Below are 19,325 nucleotides of genomic sequence, written 5' to 3'. Positions count from 1 at the left end.
TTATTTAGCTATTTTCACCCCAATGAGGATTGTGCGATACTGCAATGTCAGAGTTTCCGATACGATGATTTAATGCATTTGTTTGAACCTCTTTCATGGCAAAGATGGTGACTGAGTAATATATCAAATGAAAGTAATGAATGTCAGCAAGTCCAAGTGGATTTTCTAAATAATGCTCACTGAAACTACAAGAGTGCACGATGGGCGTCAGAAGTCACAGTTGATAAATCTATCTTTGATTTCCACTCGTCACCACATTACATGCAACACGTTGTGGCTCCCAAGATAGGAACCAAATCAATCGAAGCCCTTATCTTGAATTTTGCTGTCCTTATTTGCAAGCAGTCATTGGCATAGCACGGATCACATTTGACACCATAACATAAGAGCAAGGATTGGTTCGGGACAAGCCCTTTGATAAAGCAGCTAATTTTATGCAAATATGTATGTGAAAAGATGAAATGGAAACACTTGAATCTCAGTAGCGAATCGAGCAAATGGAGTTTTGAGGAAAAGCTTGTCTAGAATGGAAGTTTCAAAAGAAGAAGCACCAGGAAAAGAGAATGACCACAAAAAGAAATACTAGGTAGGACCAGAAGACCATGAGGAAAAATATGACTGCGGATTAGAAGGGGCGACATCTTTAAAAGATGTGCAAGAAGACTATCATGAGATGATAAGCTCTTGGAGTTTACAAAAGAATTAATGTAACACCGAACATAATAGCACAGACCAACTCCGTCTAGTCAGAAAAGATTAGATTGGTGTTCATTATAACTGAGAGAGAGAGAGATTCCAGTCTTCACTGATTAACGAGGAATTTACTAGGTTTGTATGAACTAACTCCCTAACTTCAATTGGTTTTGCAGTTTCACAAGTGGTGTTTCAGTCTAATTCGTTTTTATACATAGGCATCAAGAACTAAAAGATCAAGGAACTCGAGTGGAAGACAACTATACAACGTGAGGAGAAAAAGGAAAGGAATGAACAGAGAGTTGATAAGAATTCATGAACAACAGGATGCAGATCGGGTTTCTTCAAAGCTTCTATCCACTAGAACCATCCCCGCCGGCGCTGAATTCTGCATAGCCTGAACTCTGGGCAACCTCTTAGCTGTTTTCAGCACAATAGCAATAGCAGTTAAAAGACTGTCCAGAATATACGATTGCTACTAAGACCGCAAGAAACCCCAACATTATATCATGACATAACCCCAAAAAAGAACAATGAAGGCAACAAAATCACAAAACCACCTTTGCTCATACAAATGCAGTTTTCTCAATTTCTGCTAGATTTGAGTTTACATTTTTTTGTCAACCACGCACAATGCCCACCCCTAGGGCTTCTTAGACATTGGGTGGGTTTGGTTCAACATTTGAAATGAGCTTTGAGGAAATGCAAATGCCTTCAACCTAAAGGGGTTTAGGAAAATGCTAATTGCGTTTGGTAAAATCTCATTTGAAAATGGGCTTTGGGTTGAATGGTGTTTCACAAAAACAACATTCCAAAGGGGCTTTCAATGCAATTTTTTAATTTTTAATTACAAAAATTATCCATTGCCAGACCAGCGAAAAAGATAAATAATAAAAAAGGGGGCAAAAAAGAAAAAATAAGGAATTGATGAGGTTAGTTTTGGAAGGAAAAAAATCTCTTAGCATTTGGCCAAATGCTGAAAGCCCAATGCTGGTAGGGACCAGGATTGGGCTTGCAACTTTCCCAAGGCCAAAATTTAGTCAAATGCTATCTCAAAGCTTAACCAAATGCTTCAGCATTCTCCCAATGGGCTTTGGAGGCTGAAAATCCCTTGGGAATACTGAACCAAACCCACCCATTGACTTGGTCACCTTATATTATGAGAAGGAAGGGGAACAAATGCTAAAACACATTATTCGTTTCTTTATTTAATGCTTCCATTGAAGAATAGAGGCTTACCTATTTCATAGAACAGTTTGCTGACATTAGTGGCAGTCTTAGCAGATGTTTCTATGAACACGAGTTGCCTTTCTTCTGCATACATGCGTCCGTCCTGCAACATCATAGTATATTATGAACACGCAGAGGTTTGTAGAGCTGCAATGCAGATACTAAGATGTAGACCGACTGAAAATAATTCGGCAATAAGACCAATTCTGGGTAGAGCACCAATTTCCAAACTCAATAGAAAACAAACAAGCTGGAAAATTTCTTTGAGTATGTAAAGTCGTCAAAACCCAAAAATTTAGAAAAGAGTGACAGTATAACCTGACTTTCATCCTTGATGGTAGATAAAACTAACTCTACAGTAACCAAGAGTTCTTGCTCTTTGCATACATGATCAATCCCATTTCAGAGAAAATGATTTATCAAATGCCTTTACAGAACTATTAGGAATCGGAAAGATTATGACACTGCAAAAAACAAATAGGAAAAGATTTATAAGAGCCTTACACATTTTGGGTAAAAAATGCTAAAAAGACCAGGCCAAGCACCTAAAAAAATGTGCTAGGTGGCAAGAGATTTACCTTCCATTGCACCCGGAATCCCTTCAAATCAATCAAACTAGTCAAAATCTACAAGACTTATTGAAGTGGCTGCTGACAACTCGTCATTGAAATAATGAGGACAAACAATGGAACAGCCAAGAAAATGGACTCCCATTTTCTTGATGGGGTGACAACCCACTTCTTTCTTTAACAAGCTAAATGAGACAGAGGACCACAAGAATTACCGAACAATGAACCAAAATGAATGGCCCATCAAAATCATCAGAACAATTTAAAGAAATATCAGTGTTTACCGCAGCTGCCACTTTTCTTCTGTCCTCCAGATCTGTCTTATTCCCAGCGAGCGTTATTATCAAATTGGGATTTCCTGCAATAACTCAAAATTCACAGTAAGCAACACATTTAAAGTCTAAAACAATCACAAAATCATCTCTCATCAAAAACAGTAGAAAATTGTAGAATAATGACGGTATTGTTACCCAAATCACATCATAAAAATAGGAGTTGAATGATGAGTAGTGAAAAACGAGGTTCTGTACCACAGTGCAATAGGTGAATTGGTAGAAGCACATATGCATCAGCTAGAAGTAGCTGCCTGCTTTTCTAAAAAGGGAAAGAAAGCTGACTAAAAAAATTCTAAAGGAAAACTAGCTTTTTACAAGATAGTGCAGAAGGCTGCTTAATGGTTTGGTTCACAAACATTGTAAAAAGAACAAAAAAAAAGAAAAGTACATTGAGTCATTCTTGTAACCTTCAACAATCAACATCAACTCTCCAAGACTCAAGGACTTAATTGCACTTCAAAATCTTTCAAGTTCACATTGACATCCTTGCATCATTTCCAATAGATTCTAGAATAGTTAGAAAAAAAAAAAATAGCAATGCATTTTGCGAAATGATGATATTTTTCATATGCAGTTACTAGAAGTATCAATTACCAAAAGATTGGAAAGACATTTGGATACCACAATAAGGTATTGCAGAATAAGATACAAGCACTGTAAATTTTCTCTTTACAAGGTAAACAAGTTTGATGGTAAGCGAGGCACCTTGCTTGTGAAGTTCCTCCACCCACTTCTTAGCCCGTTCAAATGATTCCTACAATCCACGAGAACATTAGCAGAATGAAATTAAAGAGACCAATGCTATACCATGCTATGTCGGTGTCCTGTTTGAACTTTCCATAATTACTTTTGTACTCGTTCTGTTCTAAGTCATTCATTTAACATTACTTCCTCATTTCCTTTTACCATGCTTCTATCCTAAGGTTCAAAACTTCTAAGCTACTCCTAACAGGAGAGGTAATTAACCTTCCTAATTGATTGACACAAGCACAAAAATTACAAAAGATGAACAAAGACAGAAAGGGAAGATTTCATACAGTGCTAGTGATGTCATAGACAATAATAGCTGCGGCAGCACCTCTGTAGTACATAGGAGCCAAGCTGTGGTACCTTTCCTGACCTGCAGTATCCCATATCTCAAACTTCACCGATGCATCATTGACACCCACTGTCCGCGAGAAGAATGCTGCTCCTATAGTTGATTCCTACCATCATGAGTCAGTAACGACAGAAATAAAATCACTGAGAGCAGGAAGAGCAGACATTCCAGCAGCTTTGCCAACTGTTGACTTCTCAAAATTAAGCCCTAATATATTTCTCAGCCAAGACGGTTGGATTGATGTAATAAGACCCAAAAGGTGCCCCGCCATGGTACCGCCCCCTCCCGCTCTAAAACAAACATCTGTGGTTCCGTCACAAGCAGAATAGGAATGGGATATAGCAACCCAGAGAGTTATAATGGGAAGAAGTAAAGTGAATGCCCTCCAAACCACTTGAAAACATGCAAAATCTTTTCGTGACTTTAGCATAAGATGGAATCGGAGGCTTGTGAAGTTATTACCTAGGAAAAGAACAACTAGCTTGGTCATTTCCAAGCATGCACACTTCCACTGGATAGCTCTCTTTCCACCCCTATCACCATTTAAGAAGAAAATTGCTATGTCAAGAATTCTACACTTACTTAATCTAATGAGCTATCATCCTTCACATGTTAAGAGTTTTACCACACTTAAAAGTGCAATCTTTATAGTACTTAATTTGGTGGATCTATCTATAGATGATAAAGTGATCTGAGATTATATATATATTTTTTTTCTTGAGTGCATTTCTAAGAATTAAAAGTGGGTGTTTATTCAGTGTTCCTTCTTATTACCCTTGAAGGGAGAAGTGGGCGTTTGGAGTTTTGTGTCAATTTCCAAAACTATCCGAACATAGACATGCATAGTGAAGTGGAAAAGTCTGCAATGAACATATGGTAGTTTCTATCATTTCACTCTATTAAACATACCAAATTTCATCACTTTCTCCAGTGGAGTTCTGATCTAGATTGGCAAGGGAACTTGCCATATATTATTTGTTTGGAATACTTCATTGTGTGGACGCTTCTTGCTATATATGCAGAAGACGGAGATAAGGAGTCTTATCTCCAAGGATTACTTCAGGAGTCTCTCTCCACGCATGAAGTAAATACTAATAAGTTCTTCAGAAACCTAACAATATTGCATCCTTGTTTACATTCTTCAGACAAAAACCATGACAAATTACAGGTATCAGACAAAACAGTCGGGCAGGATGAACCATAAGTGATTACAGTTGCCCAGAATTGGATCAACCTAATTTTTAGTACATGTAATTTGATCTCTCAAACCTCCTCCCCGCCACCGCCATCACCAACCAAACCCACCCTACCCCCCAACTCAAACAAAAGCTCACAAGTTTCAGGTTTCATCATCAATATACAGAAGAAGCAACAGAACATGCCGAGAATGACCCATAAAATCAGATTGCGAACTCAAACAAGAAGAAGGACGAGAAATGGGGAAGTGAAAGAAAAAGACCTGAAAATCAAAGAACTGGTTCTTGACGAAGCGCAAGACCAGGCTGGATTTGCCGGAACCCATGTCTCCCAGCAATACCTGAACAATAAGAAGAAGAAGTCGTCAACGAGTCATTCACCTTCTACGCGAAATCGATGGGAAACACAGAAAAAAAAAAAAAAAAAAAAAGAAGAAGAAAAGAAAAGGGTGTCTTCGAGAAATCACGAGCTTCGCGTTGATGGCGTTGCTGTTATGTCCAAGGATCGCCGGTTTGGCAGGCGAATTCGAAGAGACAGCTTCTCCTCCGGCCATGAGAATCAAAATCAAAGCTCTCAGCGTAACCGCCGAAGAGAGATACTTTAGCACGCAAACCCTCCTCCGTTTCTTCGCTTCCAGCACAAGATGCACATGGGCAGCTCGCAAGTCGCAACGCAGGAGAGAGGAGAGAAAGACGACGACGACGACGACGGAGAGGACGGAGAGAATATTATTTGGATTATCCAAGGGATGAAATTTGGCCGTTGATTTCCTTGAAGTACGCCAAATTGACGAGAAACCGCGTTGCTTGTCCTTCGTCTGGATACCTTGTACCATCTTAAAACGTGTCGTAACATTAAAAAGCTGTTCATTTTCCTTTTGATGCTTAATTTTTTACACGTCCCACCCAATATTCAAAAATATTTTTGTTAAACAAATTCATTTACCTCCGGGCTAATATTCGGATTATATATTGACCATATATATATATATTCGGATTATATGCCATTTTGATACCATTTGTCCGTTATACGTTAATGAGATATTATTCTATCAACTAATAACGTGCGAGCGGAATTTGTTTTATTTATGGATAAGCGTATTAAAAGTTCTAAAACTTATCTTGAAATGGTAACTAATTCTTAAAGCTTTCAAAAAATGCAATTAAATCTTAATACTTATCAAATTGATGTAATGAAATCCTTTTGTTAACATTGTCAATTTGTCTAACGAAAAATGCTTATTTGACATTGTTAAATAAATTTCTCTCTCCTACGTGGCATTTTCATTATTTTCTTCGACAAATCTCATTTAAATTAGATTGAAAACTAAAAAAAAAGGTTAAAATTCAATTCGAAAAAGAAATATTCTAAATCATTAGAGTTTCGCTTACGAGTGAGCATGGTTGAAGGATAAAACTGGGAATCGAAGAACCAAACCAATGGAAATAAGGCGGGTTCTAAGTTCCAAGATATGTATAGTAGATTTCGGATTCCAAAAATTAGGAAACTAGCTCTGACGGGTAACTTCCAAGTTCCAAGAGGTGGAACGAGGAACTTAGAACAATTCTTTATGTTTTTCTTGTTCTATATCTTTCCGCAATCCCGCAGTATTCTATAACGTTCAATAATGAGTGAGTAATCTAGAACCATTAGTCCGAGCTTCCAAGACTTTTGTTTTGTTAATGTTTCATATTCTTTGTGTTTCTAAATATGAGTTATGGTCAGTAGATTGTAACGACAAATATTGGTCATTAAAGATTATAATTCTCAAATAAAAATACATGTGAAACCCGGTAGACCTTAGAACCGACTACGGAACATGTGACCGGGTAGGTTTTAGATTCTAAAAAAATGAAGAACTGATTTTGACGAGTAGGTTTCAGGCTGAAACCGCTCACCCTTAAGTTCACGTAAGAAATTAATTCAAATTGATGCTTTATTTGGTGTTTGTTTTATCAACTAGGAAAAATTGTACAAAAAGTTCTAATTTTATTGCACATTTGTCAATTCAGTTATAAACCTTTTAATTTTGCCAATTGAATCTTAAACCTTTTCAAGTTTTATCAATCGAGTCCATCTAGCCAATTTTGACTAAAAATCACCGACGTGGATGTCGGTCATCCTATGTGGCACGATCGGCAATTACTTGGACAAATTTTAATTTATTTTAATGTTTTTTGAATTTTACTTAATTTTTTCTTTTTCTTTCCTTTATTCTACTTTTCTTTTCTTTACTTTGATTTTTTTTCCTCCTTAGCAAGGGTCGTCGGGCCACGCTGGCCTCTAAGTGAGGCCATCATGGGTGTGGCCAAGTGCCCTCACTTATTTTAATATTTTTTGAATTTTACTTAATTTTTTCTTTTTCTTTCCTTTATTCTACTTTTCTTTTCTTTCTTTGAAATACAAATACTGTTTGATAAACTGTAATTGAAAATTGCATTAGGATGCAACTTTGAAGAAAATACTATTTGGTAAACTTACATTTGTAAAGTCCTTTGGTGTGCCAATTTAAGTTTTTTTAACTTCAATTTGTTTAAAATTAGGAAAAAAAGCAATGACCGCAACTTTTATATTTTCGCATTGAGAGCAAAGTAAAAGATATATATTAACAAATTTATATTTTCACAGAGATTGTTTTCTCATCCTCAAGGTACATAGGGAGGAGGAGTCTTCCTGACTGTGTCAACTCGATATCGATGGTTTGGAACCGAACCAAATAGATAAAATTCGATTTTGTGATCTCTATAGTTGCCAATTCTTGTTTGGATGGACAGACTTTTTATTAGAGAAGAAAATGAAACATGTTCAATCCTGGTTTTGAAGTTTTACTTCAACAATGAACTGTTTCTCCTATTACTATTCCTTAGTCCGTCTTCCTTCGTTTTTCCTGCCGCGTCAGCTGATGTCTTCTTCCTGACTTGGAGCTCCATTCGCTCTTTGATGCTGATTGGTAACGGCCGCACGTTCTACTGATGCGCTGAACAAGTTTCCTCTATTCACAGAGTTTGCAAATTGTAACTGGATTGATGTGAATTGGCACAAGAAACTTGATCCTTATTTTGAGGAACTAAACCGCGTTCTGACGTAAATTTTCCATTGCTCAAACCTCATGGACAGAGAGGACAGCATCGAGATAAACATTCCGTTCTCAGATCAGATTAGGGGCTACTTTAGTTTATCCATCTTTGCCGGACTTTCTGGGCCAATTCTGATGACAATCAGAAGGCATATGTGATGCCGAAATCCGGAAAAGAAGTGGTTCAAAATCTACCAGAAATATGATGGTACCTACTTCGCATACCCCTCATCAATGCAACAACCGTCCACCACATGCAAACTTTCCAACATCATCATCCCGTCAAAAGGAATTATGTCAAGCATGTTCGGTGGTTGCTGCAACTCCCATACTTAGATAGGTCAAAAATTAAAGCTCTGGAAACAACTCCTAGAATCCTTGAATTAGATATAGAACCCACCTAAATTATTCCCTTGGAGTCGGCTGAGACCTGATACGCGCAAGCTGGCTGTATCTCCGTCATTGTCTTCTGCATAAATAGATGCTCTGGTTAGTTGCTGAACACAGACCACACCATCCACACTTGAATCTGCAGGACCCACTATGGCTTTCATTCGTCTCCTCTGCCTCATTGTTTTGTTTTCCAGTGTCAAGTTCTCTCTCGCCAATGACCGCGACTCAATCACATTTCGGCAACAACAAAGCACTTGGTCATTGGTGGTAAAGACCGTGACTCAATCACATTTCGGTAACAGTAAAGCACTCGGCCATTGGTGGTACAGCACTCAGTCATTGGCGAGAGAACTTGACACCGGAAACCGAGGCCGAGTGCTTTATTGCTACCGAAATGTGATTGACTGATTTCGCCGCCAGGCTGCCTGTGGATGAAGTCACTTTGATGCAGGACAAGCCGGGTTTCGTGGTGGCTCATCCAGAGCAGGTATCTCTTGTTGGTTCCTCCGATCCATTTGATATGGACGACATCACCATAGCCACTTTTGCAGCCATGCAGAGAGGAATCTTTGTCAGCTGCTCCGCTGGGAATGATGGCCCTGACTCAGGCTCATTATCCTATGTGGCACCCTGTGCTCCCTGTCGGAGTGAGCAGCATTGATGGGAACATTGTAAAACTCGAAAACGGAGAGGAATATGAAGGTGAGGCGATCAAATCCACCATCATGACTTCGGCTAAACAGCTGAACATCGTGCAAAACCTTGTCCTCGACAAAAGGCTGCAACCTGCAGATGTCTTCGCCATCGGCGCGGGTCATGTGGATCCTGGAAAGGCCGTTGATCCTGGATTGGTCTACGATATTCAGCTGAACGATTATATTCCATATCTCTGTGGTCTCGGATACACGAACAAGCAGGTGGCTGTAATTGCTCACAAAAGAGTAAAATGCTCGCGTCGCGTTCCTGAGGGAGAGCTCAACTACCCTTCATTTTCATTCACGCTTGGACCTGCATAGACATTTGCCAGTACTGTGACTAATGTTGGCACAGACCATTCGTCTTATGTTGTCACGGTTGTTCCCCCTCAATGCGTCCACGTCAGCGTGAAGCCCATTCAAATTCTCCAAGTTGCATCAGAAAAGGAGGTATTCAGTCACATTCAGCCGTGCCAATTCCACCCACATGGCCGCTGCCGGTTTCGCCCAAGGATACTTGAGGCGGGATTCCTCGAAGCACTCTGTTAGGAGGGCAATTTCGGTTAAGTTCAAGTAAGAGGTGTCTGCGAGCAGAAATAAAGAAATTCATTGGCTTGTTGGATTGTTTTTTCTGTCTTACCACGATTCCCTAACGAAAGAAAGCATAAACCACAGCATCTAAATCTCCCTGTCCGCATGAAAATTGAAGGAAAACCATTTCCCAGATTACTTCTGATCAGCATACTATAAACCATGCATAAATTTGTCTTCATTCTGGACCTGACAACAGAGATGTACCAGCTAGTTTGGAGTTGATGATCTTGAGGCAGAGACGTTGGACAAAAGAGTATTCCGAATATGCATGACACGGTAACGTTGAGCATGTGGTGGACGGATCCCAAATCCAATCGCTTGGTGTAATCGAATGGGCCGGTTTTGGGCGGTTCTCGATTGTAGGTGCCCAACCGAACTGGACAGACATTTTTTTTTTATAAAAAAAAATTCTTTTCTTTTAAAGAGTAAAGACTAAATAGAATGAAATTATCAAAACCCTAAATCGGACTAGTCCAACCCAAGAACCGGATTGGGACCGACAAGTCTGGTTCCCAGTTTTAGGGTGGAATCTGCCTAACCCGAGAACCAACCGGTCACCCATAACGTGTTATGTGCAAAATATAAATAACCATTACGATACTTTGCTTAATGTTAGCACCTAGCTTTTAAAAACTAAATTTAAGGGAAATGAGGTTATCTGAGATGAATGCCGGTACTTCTATTAGAAAGTGTGAGTGTGAATATTGTAAAAGCCAATCTCGAGTTGAAGAGAAGAACACTACCACTAACCCTCTCCCAGAAAACTTTCGTTTTTTCATTGTATTTTCATCTCTTTTGCCCGTTTCGATTCCTTGTATTTTTCCTTACATATCATTTCAATTCCATGTGTTTCGGTTTCTAGTGATCTCAATTCCAATGCGTGATGCAATTTCGTTGCACTTACATAAATACACTTCTCCATCAGAACCACTGTCGCGCGCTTTGTGCTCGAGCATGGAACCGTGAAACAATCTCGATTGCTCTCCAATCGTTTGAAGCACATATTGCCTCACCGAGAGCGGACATTTGGTTAATGTTTTCTCCTTGCTTATCTTGAATGACTTGTATTGCGCAAGACGAATATTTATGTGTATTTTTCTTGTACAAGTATTATTCCTTCGCCAAATCTTCCTTTTTATCCTACACAAGATGAAATTTCGTTAATGTCATATCTTTGGATTAACCCACTCGAGTTATTATCAGCTTTGGCTCGTTCTATATCGAGTTTTACGATTTTGTCATTCCAAAGCGCGTGCTCAAGAGGGAGCACTCTCAGGATGTGTGATCTCTTGGAAAAGAGCTCACTTGTACACTTGAGGATAAATCCATGAGACTCCATATGAGACGAGTGAAAGCGAACAATACCTCAAGTGAGTTAATCCAAAGATTTCACAATTGAATTTAGTACGAGATATGAAACAATACACAATATAATTGCTTTAGCGCTTAATGTAAGTCTTCTGTGTTTTTCTCCTTGGTATCTCAAATGGACTATTCTCAATCAAGATCCATAATTTATAATCACTTTCATTGAACAAACACTTTCACAAGACAGAAAATTAAAACAGCCACTTATCCAAAGTCAAGGAACCAATAAGCATATTAATTTCCATCAAATTTTGGCGGTCTACTACTAGATTGACCGTCTTCTATGCTCTTTATACCATCTTCTCTATGAAGTAAAACGCTTTAAAAAAATCTTGAGCACACGACCACACTTTAAAACACTTGAAATGGATTGAATATAAGAACCAAGTAGGAGGGTGAATTGGTTATCATAAGTACTTTCTGAACTTTTTCACGTTTAAGTGCAAAAACTGTAAAGGGTGAAACAGTGTTTCTTGCAGAAATATGCAATGCAATGAAATGCAAAGCAACATCTACGAACAGAAATGTAAAGAAAGAAAGAGATGGAAGATTCTGCAAAGCAATTTAGTGGTTCGGCCTTTTCACTCGGCTTACTCGGCTATCCAGCTCTAACAGCCCAATAAAAGACTGGAATCCACTAGGCGAATCCGGATATCATCTTTTGCATTAGATTTCTGCTGTGGGCGACGCATGCTAACAAATCAAAACAATAGGAGAAAGAGGTAAGAAATCAAACTTCTTAACGCACATCACTGGTTGAATCTTCAAATTATCCTTGTCCGAGAGGATTTATTTAGTAAATGTAAATAAATTTTATGGGTGGCACGCCAATGCTTCACATCCTTGAGATTTGAAGAGGAGATGAAGCTTGAAGGCCCTCCACCTGAAAAGAAGCCAGCTCTGCATTATGCATCAGCCCAGCACGGTTTGATAGCAACCTCTGACAATTTTCAGCTGCCATCACTCCGGCCGAGTAAGCCCCGTGCACTGATCCCTGGTGGTCCATGCTCACGGCTTCCCCTCCAAAGAAAAGATTGCCAATCGGCGCTCTCAACCTTTCATACAAGTCCATCGGAATTCCCACTAGATCATAAGAGTAGCAGCCGAGAGAGTCGAGGTCTTTACCCCAATGGGACACGAGATACTTAACCTGCGTCGGATGGAGAAAAAGATTGTAGCACAATGACTGAGTACTATTCCAATTCAGAACCAGATCAGATAATGGTAAACAAGGAATCTTTGAAATATGAAAGTGTCTAGATCCAACTCGTAAAAAGCAATCATAAGTATTATGGTGGTGATTATGCAATTAAAAATGATGATATGATGGTGATTATGCGATTAAAAAATGATGACAGAAACTGAATTAAATTGACATTTGCTACGATTTTCTCATCACTTCAATTAAGAAACAGTCATTCTCAAGCAAGTTTCCAACTGCAATACACCACATTTATGTTGAAAACAGGGTTACTCCACAGCCAAAAATGTGAACGCCACTCTCAGGATAAAAAGGAAAGTTGCCATCACGATCATCTTCCCTTGAACAAACAAGGAAGTCTAAACAATAACCAGCTATCGCAAAGATCAGAATAAAGAAAACAAGCACATATTGGGCAAGCGAAAACCTCCAAAGCCAAAGGTAGTCCCACGTCAGAGTTCCCCCTGTTCTTAGTTTCGCAACTCCTAAGATTTGTCGAAAGCTGTGTTAGGTGTTTTGATCTCCAGTGTCTATTGGTATGTTATGCGGTAAAACAGAAATTCATTTCATATGATGACAGCAAAATTCAGCCGAGTAACCCAGAAAGAATTGTCATTGTCAATGCTCCAAATGTCCGTCTATTGAAGTTTTGCCCATGCAATTTATTTACCTTCAAGGCAGATAAAATTATTTTGGACACCACAATATGATTGAGAAGTGAACAATTCAATGAGATGGACTTACTGGCTTAGTTGCAAGAGGGAACATTTTCTTGAGCAGCGACATGACAAAACTGGCAGCAGACTCATCAGATAGACTCTCGAGATAGCAAGCAGACCTCCCCGCAGCCATAAAGACAAGAACAGGATGACCAGTTGCCTTGTGAAGATTGAGAAAATAACCACAAGCATAAGAAGAGGAGGCGACAACACCAAACAACTCCATGTTTGGCCAAAAAACGTCATCAAATAGTAAGGCTATCTTATTTTCATTGCCCACTCCAAGATCTGTGATAGCTGAAACTTTCCACTCTGGCAACCTAGGCTCAAACTCAATTAAATTTGCTTTGAGAACACCCAGAGGAACTGTAACTATAGCTGCATCAGCAACAAATTTCTTTCCGCCCTCAACCACAACCTTGACCTTATTGCGTCCATAATATATATTTGAAACCCTAATCATCACAACGTAGAAGAAAGAGAAAAACGTTACAAATCATGAGTCCTTTGCATTGTGTCTGGATCTTTTTATAGATATACTCAAAGCAACTTTCCCAAAGACAATGCTTGAACTAGCAATATTACCTGTGGTTCAAACGAATATCAATGTCCTTGGCAAGAGCCTTTACTACAGGATCATAGCCTTGCACCATAAGCCCATGACCACCAGAAAGAACCTGTTCCTGCAGATCAACAGCAACATCCAACTCTTTAATAATATATGGGCAAAATAGTACCAAGTTCCGTTCGACCAGCCACACATGTTTTCATAGAGATCCAGAAAGGAGCAACGGATATTGAGTGATCTCCAATAACAGAAACCCAAGACAGTTTTGACTAGACATATGCCCTTATGTGGCCCAAAAACTAGCGAGTCAAAGGAAAGTGCTACAGATTAGCAGCACTCTTGCCTCATTGTTTAGATTATCGTCTTCTGTCAAAAGTGGACATTCATTTTGGCATTCTTCATTCAAGAATAAGGTATTTCTTCTGCAAATGAAGCAAGATTTTCACATGCTCCGAGACTAAATGTTAGTTCCAACACCACACAATTCATTCAGAGAAGACCGATATAGTTTATCACTTAAGAGTAAATAGAGCAATAAAAATTTTGAACTCCATCTATCTTCAGTCGCTAATGTCATATGGAATGAGAAATATTAAGAAGCAGCCATGCAACAACCAAAGTAACGAAATAGTAGAAGGTCATCTGATACACAACTTGCCTGATCCCAGCTTTTTAATGATATTTTATCCACATCTGCTGCAAACCAAGCCTCCATTCGACAGATAAACCATTGTAAAACTTCATTTGCAAGCCCTTCTTGTCTGCAAAACCAACAAAACAATTAAGAACAGAACAATATATCAGATATCTAACAGAAAAGACCAGTGATTTGCACGACTGAGTCCTTTTCTCCTACCTCAGCTTTGGATGTCTGTCTAACACAATCAATATAGCTTGACGAACAGACATATCATCAGCATGTTCGTTCCTTACTTTATCTGTCTAAAGAAGCGCAAAAATACCAAATCAAATACAGTAACACTGCAGTGCATCATGAATAGTCTAAGAGAAGTTTAAAACTGCACCTCTTTGAGAATTATCTCGAACATTTCACCTACTTCACTGACCACGCTCTGGGGAACTTGCTGACCCTTAGTATCAAAAAGTATACAACTGAGACAATGAAAAACAACCATCAATACAAGCACAGGCTGACAATACAAGACCTCATAGAACTCAGAATGATCAATAACTGAAAGTGCCTTCGTCCCATCTGATATATGATTACACTGAGCCACTGAAGAAATTCCCTGAAGCGACTCAAACTAAGGAGGAAGCGACAAAGAAAGTGTACACCACAAGCTAAGAGATAACACCTTTTCAAATCATGGTCATAGAGGACAGAGTTGTCCCCACTAGTACGGTATAAAGTGAGCCCTAACCGGCGTATTAGAGGTGCCACAGGATTCTCATTGCAAACACCATGTAGCCTGCATAGAGTACAAAGCAGAACTGCCTCATATATACAATCATTCTTCATATAAAGCAGAAAGAGGCCTCCTGGATAGAGCACAGGGGAGGGACCATAATAAAAGTTAAAAACCTAGTAATTCCGTACATTTGAAGCACAAACTTAGAAACAGACAGAGGTGCATGACGAACATACAAGAGACATGTAATCAAAACGATAGGAAAGTGCTTGTTTACCATGAGGCCCCCATATCCACAGGGAACCCAAATGAGTAGTCAGTATGAATGCGACCACCAAGTCTATCCCGAGATTCCAGTAAGATCACCTGAAAAAATGTCAGAGGATCATCACCTGAAGTGGGACAGAGTCATTCTACTCGCTAGAAGTAAGCTGATAACTTCTCAAATATCAGTACCTTAACAGATGCATCATGAAGAACACGGGCCGCTGCTATCCCAGATATTCCACCACCAATCACGATGACTGAAGGGGGCGAAGTTCGTTCTCTCTCAAAATGAGAAAATATGGTGCCTGCTCACCAGAAGAATAACTACTGATCGATATATTATCTAATGAATTATTAACAAACTGCTGAATTCAGTGCCTTCATATTATGTTTCTTGAAGGATTTTATGGTGCCATAAAAAGAATGAAATATCTCCCAGGACTATGCTATATTTCTTTGAGGATTGCCATCAGAAATAACACCAAGGAATAAGTCTGTAACTAGAAGAAGATTATCAACAAGTGTATATCGACGAAATTTAAGGTGGTAATGCAAGTGACTATGCAGATATATTTTTTTGGTCGAAACTATGCAGATTTAAAATTGCTATGTTTTATGTAATGGCTACAGATTCCACAGCACTAGACTGGTTTCAAAATTTGGTTGTTCTTCCGACCCAATTGAATAAATATATGTTTGTGTGGTAATCCTATGATTCCACATTCACAAGTTCTATAGTAAACTATTCGTCTTTTTAGGGGCCACAGGCTATATAGTTAAATGGAGAAAAATCACACAAGCCAGAGAGAAAGGAAGAGGACTAAATTCTGATTTGCAACTATTGCTAAATCAGAAAGAAAGATCAAATTGCTCATGGTCATTTCAAAGAGTATGCTTAATTTGACTACACAATCAATCAAGCAAAAAGAATCCTTTTTGTTTTTGTGGGAAAATTAGAAACAGACTAATAAATCGACAAAAACAAAAATGTTTCAATGGAGAACAAATTCAAAGGACCCACCGTCCAGCAAAGGGATTGATGACAATGATTCCTTGGGATCCATAGGAAAAGATTGTCCGAATCAGAAGCACCGGCAACAACGAGGAACAAACAAATTTCGTCTCGTTCCTTTTCCCTCTCTCTCTCTCTCTTTTCTCTCTCGAATTCAACGTAGGGACGGAGCGATGAAAACAAAGGAATCCGCGGTTTCTTCGATTAAGGGTGTATAGGAATTGGAAAATTGGAGACTAATTGGAAGGAATGGTAAAGAATGAAGAGGAGAAGGCCCGCGACGAAGCGGCTGAGATTGGAGGAACACCGAAGCTTGTCAAACCAGCTCATAAGGAAGAAGATGGACCCAAAACCGCCTTCGATTCTGGCACCGGGATTTCACCGAGGATCAATGGTGGGTCGTGAAGCGCCGGTCGCATGGATCAATGGCGCGAGGAGCTGGGATCTGTTCTTCGCCTCTCCGCCTCTTTCCTGGGTGGGTTCCGGGAGATTGCAACTGGGCGTCCGTCCGTCCGCTGCGCGCGTGTATTTATAGGCGATTGATGGGCGCCTGTGCGTGAGCTGTTCTGATGCTCGCAAGTTGCATGGATTGAACGAAGGAACGAAGGAACGAAGGAGAAGGAGAAGACGACAAGAAACGCCAGAAAGAGAAAAAGATCGCCGACAAGCCCCTGTACCTTTTCCCTCCGATTTATGACGTTCCTGAATAAAGAAATCGCGTAATTTTCGGCATTCACAATAATTCTTCAAAAAAAAAAAAAAAAGAGCCATTCTCAAATTACTTTACAAATCGATATTAGTATTTTCCCTTTTTTTCTTGTGAGATTATATTTAATTTACCTTCCTAAAATGTAATTTTTGTTCAAACAATTATAGACTGTGATAATTAGGCACCTTAAAAGGTGGAGTTATTCTATATTTATGATGGTAATTTTTCTATGGCCGCGTTTGGTGGATTCGAATCCCTTAAAACTGGGGATCCATGTTAGAGGTAACATAACCACTAGTTGGGCCGTCCATTTCCCATCGAACGGTCAACAATCAATCATGTCAATCAAAAAAAAAATTTCCACCCTAAATTTTTCCCCTCTCAAAATTTGAATTGACTGATTATTGATCATCCAATGAGAAATGGACGGTCCGATGAGGAGTTATGTTACCCCTAACATGGATCCCCAATGTTAGGGGATCCATTTCCAGTTTTGGTACTATTTCGATAGAAACAATTTTGATTATACAATTCAATTGATACCTCAAATTTTTTTTTTTTATCTTGTCTTATCTCTGACATTCTCTTTTTATCCGATTTTTGCTCTGCCTTTCTATAAAACGCGAGAATCGAACCTCACGCCTATGATAATGGTGGCACCACCTCTAATCTCCTTATCAGCACTGCCGCACGCATATTAGCAACGTCTCGAAATTAATAAAAAAAAAATTCATGACCCGGAAATATTTTTGGTCCGAAAAGGAAAACAGCTTGAGAATTTCATCTTTCTTTTTTTTGTTCCTTCGTTTTCTTTTCCCATTCTTTCTTGTACACTGTCGGGATTCTAAATCCCGGCATCCTGTCCCCACGGGCCCCACCCTCAAATCCCCCAGTCACTAGCCGGCTTCATTATTATTACAAAAGATAATTAAATTAAATTAAATTTCTTTTACTTTTTGTGATAAAGAAAGTCGAGGAAGGAAGACAGTCACGAAAAAGTAGCGCCACCGCTGGCTCGGCTTTGACCGACCCGGGAAGGAAGGAGCGGACGATCGGAGCGGGACGTGACGTGGAGGTTTGGGACTCTCGGCGCAACTACGTCGTAATTGCTCCAATGTCCTTTCCGGTAGATCTTGTCTTTTTGCTCGGTCGGGTACTCATTTTTCAAACCCTATCAATGTCAGAAAGCGCTTTTTTTTGTTTGTTTGTAAATGACCAGAAAACTTGCTTATCAAAAAAAGGACTATCATTAGACGTTAAAGAAAAAAAAAAAAAAAAGAACTATCGTTATTTACGATTTTAATATTTAGTTTTTTTTTCTTTTTTTTTTTTAATGCTCGAGAAGTTACTTCGAATTTCAAAGGAGTAACCGACGAGCCGACCTGGTAGGGCAGCATTGGACGCCACCAACCGACTGAATTATTATAGAATATTCGATTGAGTCTCCAAATTTTTCCAATTAAATCTCTAAATTATATATTCTTCTATTCTAGCTAGTCCTTAGATTCCCAAATAGGTGGTGATGGGGACTGCCACGTCGTCGTTGCATCAGCACCGACTGGGCTTGTTAACGATGACATTGATTTGTCTTGGTTCGATTTGATAGAAATTACAAACAAAAGATTAAAGTAGAAAGCAATTTGATTTGAGGGGGGAGGATTGTGGCGGCGACCGCAGCCACCTGCGTTGAAGGCGACAACCCGGCCATGCAGCGGCAGCCCAACCATGGAGCCGACGCCTCGGCCGTCTCTAATTCTCGGACGAGACAAGCACAAGCGCACAGAGAGAGGCAAAAAGAGTGTTTGTCGTCGATGGCGGAAGAATAAAGGCTAATCTCAAGGAGTTTGGTTCGAGATGCACCAAGCCATGGTGATCATCACCAGAATGTGATGGTGGCTACGGCCGCTGCGCCGACCGCCGAGGGGCGATGGCTGCAGCTCGGCGGTGAATTATTTCTATAGTCATCCTTTGGTCAGAATTATTTGTCTTTGTCTGAAAGGATAAGAAAAGAAAAAAAAAAGCAGTGTGGGCTCGTGATATGCCTCCTCCCAATTGCAGCATGTACCTTCTTCTTCATAAAGTTCCAAGCTTTTTGGTTCTCTTTTGTATTTCGTGTCTGCTAAACCATTTCTCTTGTAGATGTAACCTCTGCTTGCCCGGCGAGGGGCGAGGAGGCGGCCGACCAGGTCCGCTTGCGGCGGGGGCCACGACCTTGCCTGTGGAGCTACCC

General features: G+C 39.6%; 2 protein-coding genes across 3 annotated transcripts; both read right to left on the bottom strand.

Moving 5' to 3' along the window:
- Positions 1–834: 834 nt before the first annotated feature.
- Positions 835–5,840, bottom strand: LOC115745358 (ras-related protein RHN1-like). 2 transcript variants are annotated; one of them, XM_030680882.2, is made up of 7 exons: positions 5,590–5,840; positions 5,386–5,463; positions 3,865–4,032; positions 3,533–3,581; positions 2,777–2,850; positions 1,933–2,026; positions 835–1,113 (listed from the first exon to the last, which is right to left on the bottom strand). In XM_030680882.2, the coding sequence occupies exons 1-7, from the start codon at positions 5,674–5,676 to the stop codon at positions 1,007–1,009; spliced, it is 657 nt and encodes a 218-aa protein (XP_030536742.1). In that variant the 5' UTR covers positions 5,677–5,840; the 3' UTR covers positions 835–1,006. The 2 variants fall into 2 exon arrangements, with proteins under 2 accessions (XP_030536742.1, XP_048140119.1); XM_048284162.1 differs by having other exon boundaries at positions 1,937–2,026.
- A 6,053-nt stretch (positions 5,841–11,893) lies between these two features.
- On the bottom strand, positions 11,894–17,065 carry LOC115745357 (polyamine oxidase 5-like). The gene is made up of 10 exons (XM_030680881.2): positions 16,396–17,065; positions 15,564–15,679; positions 15,385–15,473; positions 15,054–15,167; positions 14,763–14,850; positions 14,594–14,679; positions 14,396–14,498; positions 13,755–13,852; positions 13,195–13,624; positions 11,894–12,399 (listed from the first exon to the last, which is right to left on the bottom strand). Exons 1-10 carry the CDS (start codon positions 16,436–16,438, stop codon positions 12,085–12,087), a joined length of 1,482 nt encoding a protein of 493 aa, XP_030536741.1. The 5' UTR covers positions 16,439–17,065; the 3' UTR covers positions 11,894–12,084.
- Positions 17,066–19,325: the final 2,260 nt, after the last annotated feature.

Source organism: Rhodamnia argentea, chromosome 8 (assembly GCF_020921035.1).
Source record: "Rhodamnia argentea isolate NSW1041297 chromosome 8, ASM2092103v1, whole genome shotgun sequence".
Lineage (NCBI taxonomy): Eukaryota > Viridiplantae > Streptophyta > Magnoliopsida > Myrtales > Myrtaceae > Rhodamnia > Rhodamnia argentea.
Note: the sequence above shows the minus strand (reverse complement) of the source record. Positions and strands in the feature narration are given on the sequence as shown.